Raw genomic sequence first — 17,656 nt, forward strand, 5'->3', positions numbered from 1 at the left:
TCATTGTTCTGATTTGTTAAGGCAATCCCAGATTGACCCTAAAGTAATTGAGGCATCTTCACAAAAGCATTTATTTGGGATATATACAGTGGAATATGTTCAAAATATTTGTATCACTGACACAAATGTAAGACTAAATACAGCAGTAAAGAATATGTCTCTCTACGTGCTGCTTAAAATACTTCAAAGCATTTTTTATTAGTATGTTTTACTGTTGTTTTCTATGTTTAAAATTTTCTTTGAAGGTCAAATAATCAAAGCATCTTTGTTCAAGAATCTTCCTTATGCAGATACAACCAGGTCATTCTCAGTTTTCTAACAGAAATGGAAGTTTGTACCTGGGACTTCTGACATCCAAGAAACATAGTTTGAAAAGCTGAAGGTGTGAAACAGTACCTTGGAATAGCGCTGGGGACTGTCATGTTTCCCCAAGTGTTTTGAATTTTGAACTTGCCAAACCAAATCAATGTCTGGTGCTTTGGTTATACTCAATTTTTTACTGCAGTAATTAACGTGTTGCAAAATGAGATTAGGTAAAGAACACTGTATAAGCTCAAACGTCAACATACTGCAATGAAAGAGAAGGAAAAAGGGACAGGGGCATAATGAAGGACTAGCATGTGCTTAGATCTTATTTTTCCCAAATAGCAGTGCCATCCATTTATTAGCAATCCTTTAGTTTATCTGTCTTCACTGAATAGATCACCATAGTTTTTTTGGACTTCACTATTAACCACAAGATTTTATGATATCTATGGGCCTCTGGACCCAACTTTGGCGGTGGCTTAATTGCACTGCTGCTTGTTGCACACCTGGAAGCGAGATCTTCTCACAATATTGAGAGCTACCATTCAGTGATGTATACATTGAACGGAGCATTTTGAGTGCTTGTAATATGCTGTCTAACCACTGATACTGAAGTTTCTGAAACCAGACTACAAAATGGATGCTTTGCCTTTGTAGATATGAGCTGACTGTTGATGACAAGAAACAAAGTAAGAAGAACTCAGCAAAGGACACAGCAGGGAAAAGCCCGGACAGCATCAAGAAGTTTTATTTTGGAGGCTCTCCCCTCAGAACGCAGCAAGCCAACTTCACGGGCTGCATAAGCAACGCATACTTCACTAGGTGCGTAGCATCCTCCTAAACACATTACCAGGCAGTAGGTGCTTGACAGCTTGAATAATAGCTCAAGAGAACTAATTTATTGTCACAATAAAAATCCCTCTCTCATTTTGTGAGGCTAGACAGTATGTGTGAACAGGTTTCTTACCTTATTTGCCACAGAATCTGTTGGCACAGACCTGCTAGATTGAAATACTGTTAAAGTGGGAATAACTTGATGTAAATCAGCTTTCAGTACTGCACCTGCTAATGCTTCTGGTGCAATGTATAATTTGCATGGCTGTAATTTACATTTACATTATGTAGCTTTCAGCTCTGCCTTGAAACAAAATGATTTAAAGGCAAGTCACAGAAGATGGGGAAGTTAGGAGTTTGCTCATGTGAAAACAGTCAGAATTTGTTTATCTTAGGTGCTTTATGAAATGTTCTTATCTAGAAGATTTTAAAGGGAAGTCGATGCTGCAGATTGATGCTCTGTTTATGCAAGCATGGATACAACAGGCAGAGGTAGTATAGGCTGCACTCATTACCCAAACATTGACTGATAAATCTGTACTTTTATCCACGATCCAAGAATGAAAAAAAGCCAATCAAAACATCCTTTAAACTACCAATGTAAAATTCTGTGATTTTTATGAAGACAATTCCAACACTTGGAAAAAAGCTGTTCTTGTCATCCCCTCTTTGAAATATAGATTGGATCGAGAGGTTGAAGTGGAAGATTTTCAGCAGTACTCTGAGAAAGTTCAAACTTCTTTGTATGGATGCCCTGTTGAATCTCCTCCGATTGCTCTTCTCCATAAGAAAGGAAAAAACTCATCAAAAGCCAAAGGAAACCGTAATAAAAAGGTTTGCTACAAATTCCCCCAATACCACCTTAGAATTTTGCAAAGTTGATACATACTGTGCCATGATTGGGAATGCTCCAAATCATGGATCCAAAATGTAGCACATGAAGACTACTTCAGATATATGAAGGAAAGGATCCGGTTCCTTTACATATTCCATCACTGCAAATAACCCATCTATCTGGCCTACATTTGCATGATTCTCTCTTGCTAGAACTGTAAAACAGTATTTATTACATCTTCAAAAAGTAGCGCAGAAGCAAGCTGCCTTGATTTCTTCCATATCCTAAAGGCAATAAGCTTGCTTCTGTTCTCAGCTACTTCTGTGTGGCTCTCTCTACTGGGTTCAAATAGCATGCATTACTATAAATGAGAAAAAAACCTTCCAGCATGCAGAACTTTTAGTCCAAGCATGTCCTCTTATCCCTATAGAAGAGCTAATATAATCAAAAGCAGAGAGGAAAAGATTCAATTAGGAAAACTGCAAAATAATTTAATTACCTGTGTAATACACAGGTATTCTGTTTTTCCCTCCTTCTGCCTTAAATCAGCATCTATAGTAGATCTGTTGTAGGAAAATTTTACTTGGAACCATTCCCAATGTTTTTGTAAGGAAAAACAACATTTGTACCAGTTTACATACAAATGATACTCTTATTTTATTATGTCCAATCTTAGTTAAAATTTCTGGTTAATTATTCTCTTTCTGTGAAGGTGGGAAGAGATAAAGACAAGATTTCACAGCCTTCAACTGGCCTCAAAAAACTGTATCAAGAAGTGAATATGCAAAGAGATCCTCAGTGCCACCTGCCCATGAATCCCAAGGCAACCGAACGTGCATATCAGTTTGGAGGAACAGCAAACAGCCGGCAAGAATTTGATCACATACCAAAGGATTTCAGTGAAAGGTAAAGTGACCTTAGAAATAAAAATTAAATATAGTGGAGAGAAAGATGTATTTCAAATTTTAAAAAGTCACATATCTGCTCTTGGCTCTTGCCTTTATATCTTAGGCCAATTTTTCTATAGAGCATGTTGTTAGGATATATTAAAAAGTGTTTCAGTTGAGTAAAAGCAATAAATAGAACATGTTTCCAGTTAAGTCCCTCCTGTGGAGTCTTCATCTGCATTGCATATTAACAAAATGTGTCTGCTTGCTTATTTGTAGGAAGACTTTGAGGATGCTAGTTCTATATAAAGCAATGCACCTTCGGTCTCCTTATGCAAGAAGCAACAGCATTAGAGCAGAGCTGGAAAAGAACACAAAAGTTCACCAAGAAATGACACAGTTACATGTTGAGTGGACCTTGTCAGCTGTTTAACGGTTAGGAATCTGCACAGTGCAGTAGGACATAAAGCTATAAAAACCATGTCCAATTCAAGCCATAATGGAAATTCAAGTAATTAATAATGAGTCCAGATATTGTGGACATTTAATTCTCAGGCTCTCACAGAATATGCCATATGGTATGATATGACCAACAAAGGATTTCAGTTTAAAACTTTCCATGAAAGTCTATAAATTCAACAACACAGTGCTTTCTGGAAGCAAACCAGACCACTAGCTCAGAAAAGAAAAGTCCTATTTACTGACTTAATTTTTTTTTTAAAAAGGATTACATTCATTTTAATTCAATAGTATTTTACTTAGGGCAATCCTGATGGTGCCCATATGAAGAAGGAAAACCCAAACTCTAGTATGTCTTTTCAGCCCTACAAGATATACTTGTTTTACAACTGTTACAGCTTCATCTTTGTAATGTGCATTTTAAAAAAAAACAATGACTTGTGATGTTTTAAAACAACCAATATTGTGGAATGTGTGCACACACATGTGATGGAGAACGTATAGATCCTTCAGACAATACAAAGAACAGAAGCTACACTAGACACCTGACATAAGCAGGAGTAATCAGTTCTGGCACTGTCCTACACCAGGGCAGCTTTGCCATTTTTTAGACCCAAAGTAATGATACCAGTCACTAAGAAATCTTCACTGTTCACAGTGCCAAACCAAGTCAGTATAACTTGCTGTGTTGTCTTGGACTTCACAAGGAACTACAGGGAAGGAGAAGATTAGCAGTGAGTCTAGAATAACATTAAAGATTTGTGAACTGTGAGGCCTCCATACCATCATGGTTAAGAAGTCCCGCAATGTTGCTGTTCAACAGGAATGGAAATATAGTGTCTATAGTGTCAGTTATTGGTGGTCTGTATTGATTTTATTCACTCTAGGTATTTTAATTTTTGAAAACAAGTTCCTTGCAAGGCAGCTTATTCTTCAACTTTTACTTCTACTCCAAAAAACAGTTTCTCAGAAACACTACTTTCATAAAGGAGATGTATATTCCTTTGGAGAGCAAAATCTCATTCTTCCCCTGCCTGCAGTTTGATTGAAGTCAATTATATCTGCTCTAATTTTAATATTGTGTCTCTGTGTGCCAGAGCTCAGTTCTATATCAGTTTGAAAACTCACTCATCTCATGGAATGATTTTCTACATCTCGGATCAAAAAGAGATCAACTTCATGGCCCTTTTTGTTGCTCATGGCCGACTCGTTTTTATGTTTAATGCTGGTCATCAGAAGATAAGGATTAAGAGCCAAGAGAAATACAATGATGGCCTTTGGCACAATGTAAGTAAAAGAAAGTAATCATTATGATGACGCTTGCTATCAAAGCTATAAAGACACTGGTGATGTGACAGCTCAAGGAGTTTCCATTCATGTGTTCATAACCACACCTGTATGCTGAGAAACTTCTGCCAATATTTTTAATTTTTCTGTGCAGCATTTTATCAAATCATTAACTAGGGACAGGAAAGTGAGTCAGTTATAAAACACAGCAATTCCCAACACTAACAGCTGAACAGAAGTGATGGAAACAAGCAGAACAGTGAGGCAATTAAAGTTAAGTTAGCCAGGAAAGGAAGGACTGGGATAATTTTGTTGAGCGAATTTATTTTAAGTGCCTAAGCAAGGAGCACAGCTGTCTTAGGCTCCCTCTGCAGTTTATGAAAATAAAAAGACAATTTTAGAGGTCAAGGTGAATTTCCCTCTGTAGGTACCTCTCTCTCCTCACTGACTACAGATGAAGTCTATAGTTACTAAGCTTCTAACTAGGGCACTTAAGTGTTCAAAGCAGGCTGGGTGAATAAAACTAGCGAAGACCATGAAAATGTTAACAGTGATAGCATTGTAGCAATGAACCATATATGCAAATATAAAATAGGCAGATCTCAGTAGACCTTGTGACACCTTGATTACCTCTGCCTTTTACATCAAAATGTAAGACAGCAGGTTTACTATCTAGCCTTTACCTGAATGTGAAAAGAGAGGGTTGTCCAGTAAAGAATGTTGGTAGTTAATAAAACAGGCTTGCAGGATAATCACTCACAAGCTTTTCTTCTCAAACTTCACTGCACAGGAGTGTTCTCTCAACAGATGAAAGCAGTCTTCCTTTTTTTTTTCCCTCCCTTTCTAGGTGATATTTATTAGAGGCAAAAATATTGGTCGCTTGATAATTGATGGTCTCCGAGTACTGGAAGAACCTTTCAGCGGTGATGCTAATACCTGGCAAGTCACTGAACCACTCTATATTGGGGGTGTAGCTCCAGGAAAAGCTGTAAAAAATATCCAGGTAAAGCAGACTCCTATTACATCATCCCATACCTCTATGTACAGCTAATGCAAAAGCTGAATGTAGGGATGAGTTCAGGCAAAAGCACATTATGGTCCAAATCCTCAGCACACTGAGGAGCACACAGCTCAGTTCAAGTGGATAGCAAAGCTCCCACAGGGCTGGGCTGGGCTGGACTTCCACAGATTTCCAGCAGTAACTGGAAAGCCAGTGGTCCCTGAGGAACAGAGAAATCCTAGTGTCACCCAAGCTCAGATGAGACAGGTAAAGTTAGGTGAGATCAGTTTCAGCCCAAGGTCTCAGATATAGATGAGTTTCAGAGAGGTTTTAGTGTTGTCTTAGTGTCTCTGTTTTAAGATGGTATCTAGAAGTCAGGATTCTGCTCTGCATCTTGATACTGAAGTATATGGAAGAGTGTTAAAGCAAAATTAACATAACCAAGTCTTCCTCAAGGTAATCTTTAGTCTTATGTGCCTAACAAGATAGATACACTATGCAGCAAAAGTAGACCCCTGTCTTGTCTTGAAAGTATGAGGTATGTATAACATTGCCTTGCTCTAGATGCGCTTTGTTTCTCATGGTTCGGTAAGGATTGTTTGAGAAACAACACAAGCTGGAGTTACCTTGAAGTCATCAGAGAGACATGAGAGGCTACAAAAAGCATCTGTCCTTCTTCTCTTCTCTGGAAACTGGCTTTTAATTCAAATCTGATGCATCAGTCATAGCCTTATAGGTCATAAACAAGTACAAATAAGGACAGAAGAGTTTATTTCCTTCCACAAGCAGTTTATCTACTAATCATGTATTTTTTTCCCTGCAGATTAACTCTGTCTACAGTTTTAGTGGTTGTCTCAGCAATTTACAGCTCAATGGAAGATCAATTACTTCAGCTTCACAGACATTTAGTGTAACACCTTGCTTTGAAGGCCCTTCCGAAGCAGGAACATACTTTTCATCAGAAGGAGGATATGTCATCCTTGGTAACACACTACTAAACAAATGTATCCCATAATAAGACTAGTATGCACTGTGCTTCAGAATGACATACTTCACTAAAGGTTGTGGTAATTTCTGAGGCTGTGACCTATAAGGATGATTAGATACAGATCATTATTGTGGCAAGCAGCTGATGTTGGCAGGTCACAATGTCACCATGAAACTTAACAAGTTGTTACATAAATACATTTGTATGTACTTATTTCAAATAATTAGTATAATTTCACAAGGGAACAAATAATAATATGGTAAAAATTATAACAGACATACAGAAGCCAATGTGGCTAAGACAAAGTACACCAGCAAATGGTGATCCCTTAGTTTTTTAATTAATAAAACAGCATGTAATTAAAAAATCCTAAGGAAAGGTTTTCTGCATGTCTTGATAATGAACAGCATGACAGAACACATCTTTTCTGTCATTTAGGTCTGCTGTGTTCCAGGAACTCTTTTATGAGGTATTTTTGGTCACATAGGCTCTGATCTGAACAGGAAAGGACACTGGACATCCCTACTCACTGGAAACACCAGTGTTTTCTAATTTGCTCCCTGGCCTGCCACCAGATTGAAAAAGGGAGTTTCTTCTACTGAATCATCAAAGCTCAAGTGAGCTCCTCTCACTCCCTGTATAAAGACTGCTGAATGTATAGTAAATTGCACAGGAAGAAACTGTCAAAAAATACAGATAATCTACTTTCTGCACGCCATTTCATGCTAAGAAATACTTTTAAACAAAATACATTTTTTAAATAATGAGAAAAATAAAGAAACCTTTAGTAGTACTCCAAGCAAACAATCAAAACAGAAGTTGAGATGGGTCATTGACAGCACACTATGCCATCTCTTCAAGTACGTGTACTTGACAGCACACTACACCATCTCTTCAAGTATGTGTACTGGCACATGTTTCAGTATATTTAAAGACAGGACAAATAAGTTCCACCCTGGGCTTTGAATTTCTATTTTGACTTTCAAAATATGTCCAATTTCATCATTAGCTCTGTATAAAAAGAATATTATTCTTTTTACCTCACAGATGAATCCTTCAGTTTAGGCCTGAAATTTGAAGTTGTTTTTGAAATACGTCCCCGAAGCAGCTCAGGAATTCTACTGCATGGTCACAGCGTGAATGGAGAGTACTTGAATATGCATATGAGAAATGGACAGGTATAATGAAGGTCACATTTCCTCCACCACTTTGACTGATCCACTCCTGCTTACTTGGGCATGTAGTGATAGGATGAGGGGTAATGGTTTCAAACTGGAAGAGGGTAGATTTAGATTAGATATTAGGAAGAAATTCTTTGACAGCAGTGAGACACTGGCACAGGTTGCCCAGGGAAGTTGTGGATGCCCCCTCCCTGGAAGTGTTCAAGGCCACGTTGAACAGGGGTTTGGGCAACCTGGTCTTGTGGGAGGTGTCTCTGCCCATGGCAGGGGGTTGGACTGGATGAGCTTTAAGGTCCCTTCCAACCCAAACCACTCTGTTATGCTGTGAAAAGCCTGAGGGGCTGGACTCAGTGTTTGGAGTTCTCTGGCAATCACCACTGAGAATCTTGTGCCCCCCAGTAGAGAGATGATGCTGCTCTGCTGTAGCATTTCCATGAAGAAAGGTATTAATTCACCTAACTACAACAGAGGTGTGAAATTCAGAATTAGGTTCGCTTTCTAGTTCTGCCAGAGATTTGCTGGTAAGCTTGTACAGGTAACTTAGAAGTCATTCTTAAGTTCCCTATCTATTCCTTTCTGACATCTTGTCCATTTGATAATACTTTGGTTTTTCATTACTCTTTTCCTTATTAAGTGGCTAAAAGATGCCAAAACATCATCTGATGCCTTTAAATACTAATTTGCCACACAGAAAAATTATAGAGCAGCAGTACTAGAAAATTTGAATTAAATTAACTGTTATTTTTTAGTCTTTTTTTGAACTCTTCCTTGAGTTCAAATCACAAATTTTGCAGAACTATTGAATCTAAAAAAAAAAGAAATAAAAATAAAACAAACCAAAAAACCAAAACCCAAACCCTAAATCCATGAACTAGAAAGGTGCTTTATTTTAAGGAATTTAATGAAATTATGTTTTTCTTTCACTTACATACAAGGCATGTTTTGAGTGGGGAATACAGCATTATTACAACAGAAGTGATAAAAAGAACAGGAGGGGGTTTACAGTGACAACTACACTATTTTCCTCCAGGTTACTGTGAAACTAAATAATGGAATCAGGGAATTTTCAACTTCAGTGACACTGAAACAGAGTCTCTGTGATGGCAGGTGGCACCGAATTGCAGGTCAGTAAAGCATTATCATTCCCCAGGTAAGATGACAGAGCCCAGTTCTCCCTCCCTAGATATCCATCTCCATGGATAGCTAGTACACTGGGAATGAGGTCATATTTTCAGTTCTTTCTTTTCACCTGTGAAGACACAAGTTTGTGTGAAAGAGACAGTCGTATTCCTCCCTCAGATATAGGTACTGTAGAGTTTCCTGGTAGGACGAGCACAAGCTCCTACAAATAACAAGCAAAGATGGAAACTCCTTGTTCAAAGAACACAAGACAGCCTAGCTGAAATGCTGCCAACCTTTCCTAAGTCATATACCAGATTGTAGTATTCTTTTCCCAATTAGACTTTAAATAAGTTGGTAGAATGTAGCAGGCACAAGTATATTAAAGGTCAAATAACAGGACAGATCTGGAGCTCTGCCCCACACAAGGAGAAGTCTACAGTCAGAATTTTGCCCTTATGCCAGACAGCCACCCTTTTTTCCTGGCTTTGAAAGTCAAAAAGTACTTCTGAACCTCAGATATTTTGAATTCTTCTGCCTCCCTGTCTAGATGTTGACTTGGGATGCCTCTCAGTGTTACATCCAGAAGAGATCTGAGTGTGCACCCTATGCATTCTGGTTTCCCTTTGAAGGAAACCCAGGCACACAAGCAAGGAGGAAACCTCACTGCATTCTAGGACATCCTGTATTGGGAATGATTTGGCAAACAGTTTTACAAAGCCACTTGCCATTGTATGCTCATACCCTGCAGACTGGACACAGCTGCCAGCAACCAAGAGCCCTACTCAGAAGCACCCTTGCTCCCATACTGTATCTTCCATTGGCCCTGCTCTGTGCCAGAATCTGCCCACATGCTGTCACTGTTCGATTCCTCCCAATCTAGCAAACACTAAATAAAGCTACTTAGATCAGATAACTCCTGTCTATCACAGAAAACTCAAGTGCTACTTTTTATGGTGTTTTTGTTCCCTGTTCCTTCTCCTTTCAGTTATTAGAGATGCTAACGTGGTGCAGCTGGATGTAGACTCTGAAGTCAACCATGTGGTAGGGCCACTAAATCCAAAGGCAACTGACCACAGGGAGCCAGTGTTTATTGGAGGTGTACCAGGTAAGTTTTTAGCAGATCTGTGGTATGTTCTCAAATTTAAACATGGTTTCCAGAGAAAACATAGAGGCTTAGTCTTCATCTCAAAAAAGAACAACACATACCTCATGTGAACAACCTGTGATCAGAAATGTTCTGCCTCAAGTTCTCAAAAAAAAAAAAAAAAGTGTTGCTTCATTGAAATTAAAACATTCACAGTTGCTGGAGAGTCAGATATGGACCCAGTAGAGAAGGCAGCCAACTAGAAAACAAATCTTTTTTTTTCCATTTTACTTATCAGTATGGGCTTGCTGTTTCTTAAGAATTTATTTATTTATGGAATTGGAAACTCACTGTCACTGTAACTGGAGTCCCAAGATTTTTTGCGTTGCTGGTAGGCTCCTTTACTCTTCTTCAAGCAATGACATCTTTGAACACAAAACAAAACATGAAGATTCTTTTCCTGACTAGTGATTTCTATTGCACAGATGTCTGCTAATGTGAACTTGTGACTCACAGACCATCTGTGTAGCGTGGGCCAAGATTACTGCATTTACTTCCCTTATTCAACAGACAGAGCTACTCCATTGGAGTTCATATGCAAACTGTAATCCACACTACGTGATTCAATTTTTAAGTCATCTCCTGCACATTCTCACTGAAAACATGCAGTATTATTTCTCTGTGCCTTGCATGTCAATCATGAATAGCTCTAACTATAAAATTTATTATATTGCTTATCTTGGACTAGTGGCTTGAGTGTGTGATGTTCTCATCCATCCCACACTACCAGGAGGGAAAATGAGCCTAAAGGGAATAATAAAATCTATTTGTAGATGACTGTTCACTCTTTAGATCCAAACTGGGATTTTATTAGGACAGAACTCTTCCCAGAGAGGTAATGTAAAGTGATAATTTCAAATGCTGTTCTGCTTCATAATAGAGCCTTCTATTTCTACCTTAACTATAGAATACTAAAGCAATGCCATACATTGGCTATATAATTATCATTCTGGCACAGAAAAACCTTAAAATGAACTTCATGACACCAAACAAGATTTAATACTAATACCACGTAAATACAGTAAACTAAATGCAAAGTAACAAATCAGACATAGACGACAATGTATGTAATGTTAAAAGAAATTATAAACTCACACCCTGGGATTCATCTACTCTTTTACTTAAAAGAAAATGCAGTTTTCAAAAAATGCAAGATTTGGTCTCTATTGACTATGTAATATCAAGACCTTTGCATAAATATAGATAACTTCCCATACTTACTCTAATGTAAGGCAGTAGGCCAGACATTTTAAAAGGCCCATAGAAAATTCAGCAGAGCTGCAGTTAATAGCAAACTGAAAAGATTCTGCTACCAAACTCATTATTTTGGTCATCGTCAGCTCTAATTTATTTTTTTTTTAATCTGCTTCTTTCAGAGTCTCTGCTAACATCCACCCTAACTACACGCAACTCCTTCATTGGCTGTATTCGTAATTTCATGATTGATGAAAAACCAGTGAGTTTTAGTAAAGCAGCTTTGGTCAGTGGTGCTGTGAGCATCAACACATGTCCAGCAGCCTGACAGTGCACTGCAGCAGTCCTGAAAAGTACCTTAGACCACAGAAAGAAAAACAGAAGAAAAGAAATCATGTTCATCAAGAGAAGAATATTGAAAAAATATCGAGGATATAGTTTCATCTACAGAAAGCAGTATGTTTAAGAGTCACTTCTAATGTTTATGTGCAAACAAAAATCACCGAAGAATAAAAGGCTGTTTCTTCTGCACTTCTCTTACTATACCACAAGAGTGAGCTTTACTATTTCTTATAGTGTATGTGTGGCCAGTCTGTTACATGAAAATGTGGGATTGTAAAAGAAATTAAAATTATATTAAATATGTTACTTTCAAGGTAGATCCTCTACATCATTTCATTCCATACCTTAGGTCACCCTTTGTTTCACAAGAAAAGCTCTGCTAATGCACATTAAAGAATAAAGCTAGATAATAGACTTACATCACAAATATTTGTTTCAAAGATTTTTTTTTAAATTTTCCATTCAACTCATATATATATTTCTCAGTTAAAATGGAGGGCAGAGAGCATACCAATTATGTAAGCTTACAAACAATGAAAACCTAAAATTTTTATTCCACTTCTAGTTCTCATTAATATGTTCTAGCACAAAGTGAAGAGAGGATGAATATCTTTTAAGACAGAAATTTTATATAACTGACCATCGACATAACCTAGGTAATTTAGAGCAATACTTGCCTTATGTAGGAAAAGAGAGGAGACAGAAAATTCAAAATTTCAATATTTTTCTCTAAATTTTTAAATTATATACAAGCACAGCACTATATCTACAATCTGGATTGTAATGTCATTTGCACTAACGTAACACAAGCAAACACGAAGCGTAGAAAGCAGAATCACAGTCACAGTTTCAGGCAAATCCCTTATCGCATAAAATCACCACTTGTGAGACTGCTCTTCAGTTTACAGCAGCAATCCTCAAACTAGGAACATGTTCCCATGGAATGTATCCCTGAAGATATGCTGCTGCAGAGGAACTTGGGGTGAAACAGTAAGATGCAAACCAAAGGCAAAGGGCTGCAAATTGGAGCTATGTTAAAACCACAGAAGGTAGATGGAAGTTAATATGAGGCTTTAGCTCATAGTAGGTTTGAGCATCAAACAGACACAAGTCTTCAGCAATAACCTACAAGGCATCAAAACCATTTAGGTTTCTTTTCTTTGAAGAATAAACTACTGTTGGCAGAAAGTTTTACGATTGCTGGCCAAATTATTGTTGGAACCAACTCAAAATGTGGCCAGCTGCAAAGCAGGAAAGTATGAAAGGCGAAGATAAAGGACAACGCCCTACAGTTTGAAAATTAATAGGAGCTCATCTGGAAAACACACAAGTGATAACTGGAATCCAGAGATGCTGAATGGACAGCTGAAGGAATTGCCAGGATAAGATACATATGTCAGCACTAATCAGTAGCTTCCCGACTACTCTCCCAATAGGCAAAGTGTTTTGACAGCTTGAAGCAGTCTTGGCTCACTCTGGCTAAAAAACTGCAAGTTTTGGGCAGTCTGGCACAGGGACCTTCCGGCAGCTGGAACCCTGTCACTGCCTCTCCACTTGTCCCTGGAGTCCAGTGTTGGGTGGTGAGTGGATGAGAGAAGATCGCATGGCTCCAGCAGCCACTGCCACTCCTTCCACCAGCCTTGGCAGCTCTGCTTGTGCTTTCAGCCCCATGCCTGTTCTAACCACCTTCTCCTGGATGCCTTCTCCCATTCTGTTCCCAGCAACTCTCAGGCAATATGCTCCTTAAACTGATTCCCTTCCCAACCCCATAGGGAGGTCCCCTACTTCTGGTAGTGGTATACAGCCCCCTCTTTTCATCACTCCATAGCCCACTGTTGATACTTCAGAAGCAAGCAGTGAAAGTACCCCTCTGAATCAAGCACATCATGGGTCTCCAAATCCAGTTGCCTTCAAGCCTCATCTTTGTCCTGGACACCAAAACCAGTATGCCTGCTCAACTCCTTCCTGCTTCCAACTACCTAGACTCTGAACAGAAAACATGTAAGGCTTTTGGTTTGGGAATTTTTTTATTATTGGGCTGAAGGAGAATGTCCTCAAATCGCTGAGTTGGGTTCCCAGTGGGTACCAGAGCCCATGCATGGTGTCAGGGCTGTGCAGCTGGGAGCAGGGCTAAAAAAGTTTCTCTCCTTCCAGAGGCAATGAGTTGTTACACTGACTCAGTCCTTCTCATGACACCACAACCCAAGCTAAGCTTCCTCAGGCCCTGGTCTCCAGGACCCTATTGCTGGAGAGAAAAGAGCAGCAGATTCCCTGCTTAGATAGGTTCGTTACAAGGATCACTGAAATTCCTTTCAAGGTTATCTGCAGCTGCCAAGCAGAGATAGCTGGGAATAGCACATGCTTGTGCTCCCCAAGAGCATCACAGTTTAGTGAATGCTGGTATTACAGCAGAGCACCGTATGTTAACTGGTACACACATACTCAGAATGTTTTCCATCTTACACCTACTTCAAACTAGAGCCTATTTTCTCATATCCACATCCAAGCTCTGTGAATAAACAATACTTTTCTTAGCCAGGTTTGCTGCAAAGAGATTTGGGTTTGTTCAGTGGATTTATATTTAAGAATTACCTTTCTGATTAATCAGTCCTTTGCATACTTTATATATGGAAATCTAAAAATACAGCAAAATAGTATACGAATAAAAACCACATTAAAATTCATAAACTGTTCTTATTCAATTTACTTCTTTTCACTTTATCACCAGCTAATCAAGCCCATCAGTATTTGTGGAGGATATCCTCCTCAATTTTCCTTTCTAGGGTGCAGAGAGGCAGGTTTTCTCTCTACAGAACAGGGTTTCCAAAATAAAATACTAAATCAGAGGATACTTGCAGACTCAGGAGAGAGCAGAGAATAATGTAAATTTCCCTGTCCCCAACATCCACATAAACCTGGAAACTACCATTCCATATGCACCAAAGAAAGTCTGTATGTGATGCATTAATACACATACCTCCGCATGTATTTCAAAACTCTTGATGTTTAAGAGAAGGTTACTGCCTAAGCATAAATCTTCCCAGAACTCAGTTTGTCTTCTCTATCTATCTTAAAAATTCTAACTCCAAAGTACAAAAACCTTAATTTGCAGATTTTGGAAAAATGTACAGGTTCTGAGGCACAGATTGTCCATTTGCATTTTCAATATGAACGTAACAATCTCAATTTTGCAGAAAGCTTACCAAAAAAAATGAGCACTGACCCTAAGGAGATTATAGCTTTTCTCTGCCACCTTCAAGGTTTTAGAAAGTGTTGTTATAGGCATTATGTAAATTAGGGCTACAACTACACTGTTGTTATATCACGGAATATTCTGAAATTTGACATTTGCATGGCTATATAAGAAAGAATCCAATTTCAAATTGAAATACTCAACAAGCTTCTTCAAAATAGAGTATTTATTTAGCATCTTTGGCCTTTCTATCTCTTATTTCTGAAGATCTGTAGAGATCTCCCATAGTTAAAAGTTCTTATCAACCTTTCCTTCTCTTCAAGGATCATCAGTATGAACAACAGCCTGAAAAGAAAAACAAAAGACGACAGGTTACAGGTCTGACAGTAATTCCTCAAACGCCAGCCATTTTAAGTAAATGAAAAAAAAAATCTTCATACATGAACTAATCTGTGATATAAAACAAAGAATAACATTAGATTAAACTCCAGTGTATTCTCCCTATAGCAGCATGTGGTCTCAATAGTCAAATGAATTAAAACAATGCTGAAAGTATAGCATATATATTTAAGTTGTGATGTACATTTCGCTCTTGTTATGGTTGGTATTTAAGGGTTATTCGCAGTGGTCCATGTCAACTCATTTCATCTCAGTAACACAGCAAGTTATTCCTACAGTTCAAGTATTCAATTTGTGTTGCAAAGCTGTGGAACGCTATTACTGTACAACATCAACAACAAAAAGTTACTGAGAAAATAAGGGTAAGGAACACACATTAGCATAAGACTGTTTATTAAATGACTAACACAGACAAAAAGTCTCTGAGGGGTCCTGACTAGATTAATGCATTTACACTATGGTAGATGAAATACAGCTTCGTCTACAACGAAACAGAAAGCCAGTGTGTGATTATCCCTTTCACAGAGTTGAGCTGCCTGTTTCATTAAACCTCTGAGCACACACATCAAGATAAACTGATTATTACCCATCCACTTCCTGCCCTTGGACCTCCTTTGGAAGCCAAAATAATATTCTCACACAAATGTGAATCTCAATTGCGTATCTGATTCATGGTGTTTCCAAGCTCCGTGAGAATAATCACTTTACATTTGCTGTCACAGACCTCTTAATAGTGTATTGGAAGCCAAAGCACAGGGTTTCTTGCTGCAATTTCATGTTCAATGCAATGAATCCTATTAAGCTGAACCTTGGCAGAACACATCAAGCACAAAAACTACAGCTAACTGAAAACAAGTGGAAAGTGCAGCTACCTACACAGTGTAGCTAACTACAAAAGAAGAAAGCAATCCAGATACAGTAATAAGAGACTTCTGTCGACTTTAAACTAAGCTTTAGAATGTGTAGAAGCAATGTTGTACTGCTTTTGGCCTAAGTAAGGCCAAAAAGACGTGAAGGGATGACTTGAAGAAATGATGGTAGGCAAGAAGTAAAGAAACAGTTTCTCATCTAGCAGCTAGAACAAACTCTAACCTACAGATTCAGATCAGTTCAGGTAACTACAGGGAACAAAATTAAGCTATAGGTTATAACTAGTCTGTCCAGAGAGAGATAAAAAAATGCTATCTGCTTTCCTGATTATTAGTGTAGTTTTACAATGGTGATTAGTTTATAAAGGAAGTGTTTGAAGAAGTATTACACTATTCATGCTAAACTTTCCACCTGCCTATAACACTGAAGCGAATGATCCTTTGCAACTTCAAACGCAAAGCTTGAGTAACCTTGGGCCACTTGTTACCTCTTCTTAAAAACAATACAAATTTCCAGTAAATGGATTTTTTCTCTTTCAATTAAGTTTAAAAAGATCAGTCTTGATATGTATTTTCTATATATAATGTATTACTGTTTTTGTATTTGCTGCAATACATAGTTCATCTTTCCAGGAAAGTTTTTTTAAATAGTCATTTAGTATAAATTTATTTTTCTGGGGACTTACAATTGATCTGTACAGGATCCTTGGTCTTGTCCAGGAGTCAGCATCATGGCTTCTCCAGAGCAAATAAAGGATTAAGAAACACTGCACCTCAGATTTCTATTAAGAATTTAATTTAGCAAATTTTATTTGCACACCAGCACTAGAAATAATATATTTGGAAAAAAGCAGATTTTGTTGGGTTTTGTTCTCCCACAGGAAGCAGCAGTGCCATCTGTGTCACAAGAGAGCTTTCTGCAAGCAACTCTTTGCATATCACACATTCTTTACATAATTTTGCAGCGTAGCAATGCTGTGGACCAGTCTTACCATGCTGAAACAACAGCATCTCTACATTTCTCATCTCTCATCTTTATTCCCAGAGCTACTATGTTCAATACACAGGCAAAAGCACCTCCTAATTGCATTGTGGACAATTATTTGCACAAGAAATGAGAAACAGAGCTTAAAGAACATAATTTGCAGGCCTCATGGGAGCGTATGTCATTACAGCATTTCCACATGACCATTTTTTCATGTATTTTTAATTTGTATTTTCATGTAATATCGCACATTTCACACCATCACTCTGTATAACGTACTTGGGAAAAATAAACTCTGCCTTATCGCACGTTTTTAGCCATAAAAGGTAATGAATGGGATTGTGTGGAAATATTTCTGTTCTCCCATAGAAAGACCTCATTTTAGGTCTTTGACGTGTAATGTGGGCTTTAGCAAAGACCCTGCAGCCCCTGACAGGTTCATGCTCAAGACTACACCGAGTTTCCGAGTACCTAAGCGTGTCCACTATTCCTGTAGCGCCAAAGAGGCGAGCACACGCGCTGCCGCTCCCTCAGCTGCTCTCAGTGCGCACTTCTTCTTACACTAAACTTTGAATGTTACAGTCGTGGCCATCGGGACCTACCCCCAACCACTGCTGCCTCGGACTGGCGG

General features: G+C 38.3%; 1 protein-coding gene across 1 annotated transcript in view; it reads left to right on the top strand.

The window, feature by feature from the left end:
• The window catches only part of LOC104540767 (laminin subunit alpha-4-like), a gene marked incomplete at its 5' end in the record, with an annotated part of 12,278 nt that extends 492 nt beyond the window's left edge, over positions 1 to 11,786 (top strand). The window contains 10 exons of the mRNA XM_010184646.1: positions 964 to 1,128; positions 1,821 to 1,974; positions 2,688 to 2,881; positions 4,419 to 4,608; positions 5,456 to 5,611; positions 6,432 to 6,591; positions 7,644 to 7,774; positions 8,808 to 8,901; positions 9,885 to 10,004; positions 11,420 to 11,786. Coding sequence (XP_010182948.1) covers positions 964 to 1,128; positions 1,821 to 1,974; positions 2,688 to 2,881; positions 4,419 to 4,608; positions 5,456 to 5,611; positions 6,432 to 6,591; positions 7,644 to 7,774; positions 8,808 to 8,901; positions 9,885 to 10,004; positions 11,420 to 11,565 — 1,510 coding nt within the window. The remainder of the gene's footprint in view (positions 1 to 963; positions 1,129 to 1,820; positions 1,975 to 2,687; positions 2,882 to 4,418; positions 4,609 to 5,455; positions 5,612 to 6,431; positions 6,592 to 7,643; positions 7,775 to 8,807; positions 8,902 to 9,884; positions 10,005 to 11,419) is intronic.
• Positions 11,787 to 17,656: the final 5,870 nt, after the last annotated feature.

This window comes from Mesitornis unicolor, unplaced genomic scaffold (genome assembly GCF_000695765.1).
Source record: "Mesitornis unicolor isolate BGI_N332 unplaced genomic scaffold, ASM69576v1 scaffold12575, whole genome shotgun sequence".
NCBI classification, from domain to species: domain Eukaryota; kingdom Metazoa; phylum Chordata; class Aves; order Mesitornithiformes; family Mesitornithidae; genus Mesitornis; species Mesitornis unicolor.